At 35.7% G+C, this 9,795-nt stretch overlaps 1 protein-coding gene across 6 annotated transcripts in view; it reads right to left on the minus strand.

The window, feature by feature from the left end:
• LOC107567793 (patatin-like phospholipase domain containing 6) overlaps window positions 1–9,442 on the minus strand; it is a 31,357-nt gene extending 21,915 nt beyond the window's left edge. For 3 of the 6 annotated variants that reach the window (XM_016253555.1, XM_016253553.1, XM_016253551.1), the window contains exons 1-2: window positions 9,377–9,442; window positions 3,748–3,830 (exon numbers count right to left, since the gene is read on the minus strand). In XM_016253555.1, the coding sequence (XP_016109041.1) occupies window positions 3,748–3,792 (45 nt within the window). In that variant the 5' untranslated portion in view covers window positions 3,793–3,830; window positions 9,377–9,442. Of the gene's footprint in view, window positions 1–3,055; window positions 3,139–3,747; window positions 3,831–9,376 lie in introns of those variants that run through there. The other 3 variants (XM_016253554.1, XM_016253552.1, XM_016253556.1) reach the window with 2 other exon arrangements.
• Between the last annotated feature and the right edge of the window lie 353 nt (window positions 9,443–9,795).

Here is a 9,795-nt window from a genome sequence, read left to right on the forward strand (position 1 = left end):
CAGGCTCATGAACTGAGAGATAATGAATAAGTGAAGGACTGGAAGAGAAGCTTGCAAAAGGTAAATGCATTTGTTACTAGATCACAATTCTGTCCCATAATTATGTAAACCTTTCCTCTCCATTGTGCCTTCATTCCTTCAACCATTCCCACTCTGTCACTCTCCAACTCACTCATTCCTCTCTTTCTCAGCTCATGCATTTTCAATAAAGCATTGTTAAGAAGGCCCATAGTGTTTCGAAAGTGAACAGCAGCACTGTTTCTACAGTATAGTATGCTAAATGGAGAGTCAGTTATAAATGAAATAATAATGAATCTTACACAGACATGATAAATGCACTGGAAAAATGATTTTCTTAAGAGGGTTGCCTTGTTTTCCTGTAAAAATATCTTGGTTTGGAACAACTTGAGGGTGAGTAAAAGATGACAGAATTTTTATTTTTGGGTGAACTATCCTTTTAAACCAATTCATCCTGACTTCATTTTTTGTTGTTGTTGTAAAGCATATTTGAAGTTAAATTTATTATATATTCTCTGAAAACCATATCTTAATATCTTACGCAGCTGTGCTACTCCAGTAAATTGTCGTTAAAGGGTATTAAGACTTTTATTGCAGAACAAGACAAAAACACACAGCATATTTTTTTTCTAAAAGCATTTTTGTCCCATTTTTAGTCAAATATCTCAACATCTTTAAAACAACATGAAATGACAATGAATTTGAAAATGACATAAGATACAAAGTCTTGTTTAACTCACTTAATTTTGATATTTAGATTTAATAATACCTTAAATATTTTTGCTTCTCAGGTAAACCTTGATTTAAGAATGTTTAGTTAATTGTACTGTAAATAATCAAAAATACTGAGCAGTAATTTTTTTGCAGTAATGATTAAGATTTTTATTACATTTTTTATTGATTTATTTTTGCAGAGAATGATAGAAATTAACTTCAGAATGAGCTTTATTCGCCAAGTATGCATTGCATGTATTGTATATACGTGCGACATTCTTGAAAATAAGGAAGTACTTGAAAACAGAAGTGGTGGTATATCGTCAGTGTCTCTGGTGGAAACCACACAAGTGTGTAAGATGTTAACACATCCTCTGACTTTATAATTTTTATGAATTCAGAGTGCATTTAGAATCTCTCTCAAATGTCACTTACATTTGTATTACAGGAGTATCTGCCCATTGTCTTAAAGGTGCACTACATATTTGGAGTTACAAAGATAAATTAGTGTGATCACAACATGGCAGAAACCCACCATATGTCTTATTAATGCACTTTTCACCTCAAGTGGATATACATTATTTGAATCATATTTTCCAAAAAATACTGTTAATTTCACAAACTTTTATCCAAACATTTTAGTGCACTTTTATCAAACCTTAATATAAACTGTTTATGGACTGAAAAATGCATGGACAGTCCAACATTCAGATGTGTCATAAGCAAATACGTCCTTGTGATTTGTAATCTTTGGACCGAGATATGAATTTGTGCAATTCTGCATGATTACTCCAAGGCATCTAGTTGCATCTTCTAACTAAACTCTCGCTTTGCCCATCATGACAGAGCAAAAAGCTGTTCTGTTCAGCATTACAGATCACACCAACAAACCTTCTTAAACGAGTCACATGATCACATTAGCTGCAGACAATCTGCCCAGCTACAAAACACAGCTGTCAATGACTTACACAAAGAAGATTTGAAAGAGAAGAAGAAAAAGAATCTCTTTGAAAGATTTAAAAGAAGATTGTAAAACAAATGTGAACAACTGCTGATATTGACGAATGAACAGATTGGTGGAAGCAGGGGCGGGGTTTCTGGAGGAATGTAAATGAGGTGCAAAGTGCATGATGGGAAAGCAGTGCAGCTGCTTATGAATAAAGAGATTCAGCAAAGAGTCTTAGTCAAAACGTAAGGGATTTTCCCATTATATTTCTCTGTGGGTCTTTTTAACTGAGGACTGAGAAATATTTTATAGTTGTAAAAAGTTTAACAACACACAACCTTTCATAAATGCCTCAATAAATATTCATGCACTTGGTAGATTTCGAAATGGATTTACTGCAGACTTTTCCACAGGTCGACAAACTGTTATCAAAACAGGCAGCTCGTTTGTTGTGTGCTGTACTAATTGTGAGAATATGTAAATGAGAACATTAACCAAGGGTTTTCAAATGTAAATTGGGCCACAGTGTAATTTGGAGTCAAAATTGCACTCACGTTGAAACATGTGAACGCTCAGACTGAAAGCGTTCAGGTTTGTGAATGTGTGTGAGGTAGGGCTGTCAAAATGACTGAAAAACTCAATTAGAATTTTCTACTTAAATATAATCAAAATTCGAATTATATTCAAATTTAAAAAGCATAATTTCAGTTAGAGGGAAAAAAGCTTTTGGCTGCTCTCCTGAGGCCACAAGAGGGCGCATCGAGCAAAATATTATGCACGTTTCTTCAAAGCGTAATAAAATAACATGACTATAAGTGCATAATGTTTAAAATAATGTTTATAAACCATATATAATTAATAAAGTTGCTTAAACAATTAGAAAAAAAAATAGCACCATTCATGTATGTATAGTTTAATACAAAGGACCGAAAACCAATCACAAATAGTAGGCTACTTTAAAAACATTTAAACATTTACATTTAAAAACATGAGAAACAGTGGGATGGGGGAAAACCGCCATAACGTCTTTAGACATGTTTTTTAAAAGTTGAACTTGCATTAATTTTACATGGCTTTCTAAACATGCCGCTCTCTGCGAGACGCGAGTTTTCCGCAATATATGAATGAACAATGTAGCAGCACCGCATCTAGTTGGTTCAACTGGGTAGGCTAACAAAAGCATTCAAATGCAATCAATGACACATACATCGTCATCGCATCTCGTGCGCCACTGATAAGGCCGCCTGACAGCTGACGCAGACCTTAAATTCGAATGCAACGTTTTTGCACAAATTTTTTCGACGAATATTCAAAATTCAAATTTTTTTTTTTTGACAGCCCTAGTGTGAGGTAAAGCATTAGGGTGGTGCTGCTCACCTGTGGAGGTTCTGCGGACTCTGGGCCCGATGTGGTCTGTCCCATTCTACCTCAACACACAGCTGGGCCATCAACGACAGGCGCTGCAATGCACGTTTCTTCAAAGCGTAATAAAATAACATGACTATAAGTGCATAATGTTTAAAATAATGTTTATAAACCATATATAATTAATAAAGTTGCTTAAACAATTAGAAAAAAAAATAGCACCATTCATGTATGTATAGTTTAATACAAAGGACCGAAAACCAATCACAAATAGTAGGCTACTTTAAAAACATTTAAACATTTACATTTAAAAACATGAGAAACAGTGGGATGGGGGAAAACCGCCATAACGTCTTTAGACATGTTTTTTAAAAGTTGAACTTGCATTAATTTTACATGGCTTTCTAAACATGCCGCTCTCTGCGAGACGCGAGTTTTCCGCAATATATGAATGAACAATGTAGCAGCACCGCATCTAGTTGGTTCAACTGGGTAGGCTAACAAAAGCATTCAAATGCAATCAATGACACATACATCGTCATCGCATCTCGTGCGCCACTGATAAGGCCGCCTGACAGCTGACGCAGACCTTAAATTCGAATGCAACGTTTTTGCACAAATTTTTTCGACGAATATTCAAAATTCAAATTTTTTTTTTTTGACAGCCCTAGTGTGAGGTAAAGCATTAGGGTGGTGCTGCTCACCTGTGGAGGTTCTGCGGACTCTGGGCCCGATGTGGTCTGTCCCATTCTACCTCAACACACAGCTGGGCCATCAACGACAGGCGCTGCAACACATGGCAAGACAACAGGCTTCATGCAACATGCACAGATCAGCAGCACACACACATTCAATAAGAATCACTGCAGACTCCAAAAAAAGCTTGCTATGAACATATTCAGTTTGAGTCCATGCACATAACAGGAATCAGGTGGATACATTTTATTATAAAATCAAATAGTACTAGATTATTAAACAGATAGGGCCCTATGATTTACGTTATGCGAAAAATGCGGACGGAATCACAGAATCCAGTCATAAAAACGGAATTTACTGTATAACACGGAATGTCACAGAATTTGCCAAATTTTGGATAGATGAATCAAAAGTAGGTCATTACACTTAAATCAAAACGCGATATGGACTAGTGTCTGTGAATATTAAACTGCAAAAATACTATTTAGATATGAATCCTGCATGTTCTCTGTGTGAATGAATGGCACAGATGCACGGTTTCATTTACTACACACATACTGAAGCGTGCGTGACGCCCGCGTTGATTTCAGCCTCTGCCGCCTCAATATATGATCATGATCTGCTCACTTCATGAGCATTTGACCATTTATTTTGAGAAGAAATATCGTCACATCATTTACAAACAAAAATTTAAAGGTCTTCACAGCAACCAGTCAAAATAAAAGTTTGGTTTAACTTGAAGAAACTGTGACAGACTTAATGTAATGATAGCTAGTACTACTGCTAATAAAGTTACTATTAAAACGTTATTTATAAAGGAATATTTACCAGAAAAATTATTTACCAGAATTTATTTATCAGAATAATGTAAATACACAACACAGTATTTCTGAAAAGAAAAAGAAATAAAATAATAAATTATTTTGTATAAAATCAATTAAGAGTTGATTAGAATTAAACAAAACCATTAAAATGGAACTCAGAAAATTAATGGAAAGCAGAATGTAAAAATAAAACTCAATTTGAGAAAAAAATAAAACTTTTCATAGGGCGTTAAAAATTTTATTTTGATTAAACTTTTAATAAATTGCTGTTAAATATGTTTCATGATTTCAATTAATTAGACATACTTTTGATTAATAAAATTTAATTTAACCATTAAAACAGTCTAGTCTAGAAAAATGTAAGTGGAAAAAACGGAATCCAGAAAAATTAAAATGGGAAAAAAAAACGGAATTTGGGAACAAATAAAACAGATTTCATAGGGCCCTATACAGATCATGGATGATGATGATTGAACAGTACAGCTTTTCAGCCATGCTCAAATACACAATATGAACGACAGCATACCACGTAGTTTGCTTATAAAATATATATTTTTTTATTATTATATTTTAAATATCATTTTTTTAATTAATATTTTAAATTATGTATAAAACATGTTACAGTGCTGTTATTGTTACAACTTAATCCTAGTCTTTTATTAATTGAAATTAAGCTGAAATTAAAATAAATATAAGACTTAAAAATTTTAAATGATAATTAGAAATGTTGTTTAATTACTAAAACTAAAACTGAATGACAAAAGCACAATAGCTGAACACAATTTAACACAGTTAGTAAAATTCTAACTGAAATTAAAATGAAAACTAAAAATATACAAATAAAAGCTATAAATGCTACAAAATGCTATAAAATAGGGCTGCACGATAAATCTCATGCGATATTTAACGCGCATCTTGTCAGTAAAGCCATTCTGTAATCAGAGGTAAATCTCCATCACGTGCATGCTTTCACATTGAGCAGCATTAACTACACAGAGCCGTTGTTCACTGACAAGCTGCGCAAAACATGCGCAAAATATGATCGTGGTTTTGCGCAGCTCGTCACAAATAAGTTGAAGTACTAAAATTACTCAAACTAAAACATAAATAAAAAATAATGCTAATAGAAATATATATATATAAAAAACTAAAAATGACAATTCCTAAAACTTAAACATGAAAAGCTATACATGCTATAAAAGTTATGTAAATGATACTAAAATAACACTGACATTTTATAATATCTTAACCTACATAAAAGTATTTTATAAATGTCATTATAACATTCAGTATCTTAATGTGTACCATACAAACACACACAAACAAGTACAGCCAGTATTTTAAAAAAGAAGAAGTTTTTTTTAAACAGAGAATATTTAAACATTGTTTGCATATTAGGAATGTTAATGTAAACAGTGCTCAAAAACAGGTCAGTCAAACATCACAATCAGCAGAGAAATCTATCCAATCACAAGCCCTCCCCAAACTGATGTCATCATCCCTGACAGACACTCAATAAAACACACACACACACACACACACACACACACACACACATATGACTGTACAGTGTGAGTGATTTTTATACTGATAACATCATTGTTCCTTTCACATCCAGGGTTGCACGAGCAGACTGCATGTACACTGAACCACTGCTTATTTTGCTGACCTCTGCAACAAACAACACAAGCCCTTCACGTTCAGCACACACACACACATACACACAACCTCCAACAAACACACGTTCACCTCCCATCTACACTTAAAAACCTGAGTATGAGTCTATCTAAAGCCATTCACTCATGACATCACACTGTCCAGGGGCCAACAACTGAAATCATTGGTGATGGACAGAGAGGATTAGATTACTGAGATGATCACAGATCCATCCACATCTGATTCTGAGTGTGTATAAAATGCACTGGTAATGACTATATGAGAGATTTACTGTTTATACAGATGAAAGAGATGTAGCGAGTGATTGTATCACATTCAGATTGATTATAGGCACAGATAGCACTGAAAAACTACGCTATAGAATAACAACAGAGGGAATGGAAACCACAGGGCAATAGTGACAGGGGGAAGAGAAAGAAAAGCTGAAACGCTAGTATTTGTTACTCACTAACGGGCACCTTCTAATAGCCATTGTCCTCGGTTAACAATGCTCTTACTATGCACCCTTAAGCATGAGAGAAGAAGAAAAGACGGCCACATACACACTTACAGACACAGTTTTGTTTTAAAGCCTCCACATGACAAATACAACACTCAACGATTCAATAAGAACCGTCAAAGCTGCAATGCTGAGACCGTCCCGATATTGGACATGTTCAGTGGTCAAGAAGTGTGACTGACAGATTAAACACAATGTGAACATCCTTGATTTCAAATTCTATGCAAATTCTATGAGACGACTCATGCATAAACTCAAGCATGACTTTGATGGGAACAACTGCTACTACTTACAAAATAGTGCCTGAAACTCTTTAAAATGTAAACTTTTTTCTTTTCAATAAATAGTCAGTGAAAGGATGTGCTTATAGGGATAGTCCACCCAAAATCATATATTCATCCAGAAGTTGTTCCAATCCAAACTTATATGCGTTTCTTTCTTCTGTTGAACACAATGAAGATATTTTAAAGAATGTTGGTAACCAAAAAGTTTCTGATCCCATTGAGTTCTATTGTATTTTTTTTCCATTCGCAGTGGGGACCGACAAATTTTTGGTTACCCACATTCTTCAAAATATCTTGTTTTATGTTCAGCAGAAGAAAGAAGAGGGGTGAGGAAATGATGACAGAATTTTCATTTTTGGGTGAGGTGAACTATCTCTTTAAGATGGTGCCATTCGATTTTGGCAACCTAAAAATTCAGCAACCTAAAATGTTCAGCCAAAACAGTGAGAAAAAAAACAGAGTTTCCAGTTTCAGCCAAGATAGTTTGGAGGGCCAAAACCACATATCAGCGTACACACTTCACCATGACCACAAATAATGCCAGAGTAGTGTTACGTCCTCTGGACAGAAGTGCTTTTATTGTTCATCCTGATTGTTCAATGTGCAGAGATGTTTTGTGTATGGTGCCATTTCCTGTGTGTCTCTCTCTCTCTGTCTCTCTCTCTCTCTCTCTCTCTCTCTCACTCTCTCTCTCTTCCCTTTTTCCCTGCGCAGTGTTGATTGGACGCAGCTGCAGCTGATTATGTGGATGAGCGAGAGTGGTTAAAAGCTGAGAAGGAAGAGGAAAATGGTAGAGCACTAAGCAGCGTGTTGAGTCCCGCCGTGTTGGTCGTTGCCGTTACTGCCCTACGCCTCCTGCCCCAGTCGTCAACGCATCCGTGGTATTGTGGTGGCTGACGGGTTGTTGTCATTCTAAATGAGTTATTTTGTGTCGGCGTTATTAATTTGTTTAAGAAGCCGTAGGGAGGAGGTTGCCATTTACTTTATGATCCCTTGTTATCTCCTGTTTATTGACAGCTAGGGAGTAAGGGGAGAGTATTGTATTTTGTTTGGGTTTTGATTTGTTGGGTAAGTTACTGCTTAATGTTTTAGTTAGTTCTTCTTTTGTTTATTTTGGCCTTGACCCCTCCTGAAGATTCACGCTTCTTGTTATGTTACTTTGTGAATTAAAAACGTATTATTGAATATACTCTCGCTCCGTTGTGTTTCTGTGTGTGAGCTGGGACAGGAGAGAGGCGGGTATCGTTGCTTAATCATCTTTTGTTAATAATTAGTTCGGTATTCCCAACCCTAGACTGGGGAGAACGTAACAGTAGAGATATGCAAAATTTGTTCAGCTGTACATGACACCCTGAACAGCATAAGAGTTCAGTCTCTCAATTACCCACATTTTATTTAGGTTTTTCAGCTAAAAAGAAATGTTAATTTTGACTTTGGTGTCTCTGTAAAAAGTCATTTCGATGCATCACAAATTTTTTTATAAGCTAAAGTTTTTTCTAGCCATAAAAATACAATAATCATTTTGAATGATACACCAAATTTCACGATATTGATACAGCAAAAATGTTAAAAGCGGGACTCATGTTTTTGTCATTCAGATTAGTTTAGTAATTAATTAAACATCAATTCAGCCTATTACGGCAAAATTGTGACAATTTTGTATGATTTTAATGAACAGATACAGCCAAGAAGGTCGAGCTCTCTAAGGTGGGATGAATACAAACCACCATTTTAATGTTGGTGTCTTTAAAACTAGCTACTTTTCATGCTACATTAATTTTATAAATACTTTGTCTAACTTTTCTAATAGTAAATGAACACCTAATGGAATCAGCACCTCTGCTCTGCAATGGGACACTAAATTGTATCCTACATGTATTCATTAAAAGTGCTAGCTTGCCCAGCATACAGATCTTTGTATCTTCCACTGCCCAAAGACTATCACATGCTGCTATAGCATAATATACCTGAGAAACCAGGATCCATGAAACATAATTTATGCTCATCACCATGTGATATGAACCGCAGAACACATCCTCAGATGAGGGAATAATGAAACCGCTTCACATGGCTGTGTCTCATCAGCTGACCATGTCTCAGCAAACAAGCTAAACCAATGAGCGTGAATAAACTGATCGCAGATGTGTGTGTTATTGAAAGCCATGACTCAGCCGTGAGGTCTCGATGTTTTCTGTCCGCATTCAGTGCTGTGATGCTGTGCGGTGACCTCGGCGCACCGTCTGCGACCTCCACCGGCAAACTCTCACGGTAAACTAACACTACATATACACTCTTCTCTCACATAATCCGGACAACCAGTAAATTGTGCGTGATATTTGGTTTATAACCATACCTGAAAGCGACGGTCCGTCCTGATCTGTCAAACAACGGTCAACCCGGAAACATCCGTTCAGAGCTCTGCGTAGACTCCGCCCAGTCAGTGCAACAACCAATCAGGGATGGCAAACCGACCAATCAGAATTGAGGAAAATGACTTTCACTGATTCCCTCCCCCATTGTTATTGACCAAGTTTTTAGCTTACTGACTTAAATTTATGACATACTTGATGTGATTTATGATGTAGTCTTAACACCTGAAAAGAAAATGTAAGAAGTGATAAACGATTATTATTAGACTATATAAACCACACCACATGGGTGGCTCACTGAGGTTTCTGTTGAAGATATCATGATGAACTAATATGCAGTTATAACTCACGGTTGTAATATTTCAACATATGGTGTGAAGTAATAAGGCCAAAGTCTCTACTA

The sequence above is a fragment of the Sinocyclocheilus grahami genome, unplaced genomic scaffold (assembly GCF_001515645.1).
Source record: "Sinocyclocheilus grahami isolate Dianchi unplaced genomic scaffold, SAMN03320097.WGS_v1.1 scaffold1188.1, whole genome shotgun sequence".
Classification (NCBI taxonomy): domain Eukaryota; kingdom Metazoa; phylum Chordata; class Actinopteri; order Cypriniformes; family Cyprinidae; genus Sinocyclocheilus; species Sinocyclocheilus grahami.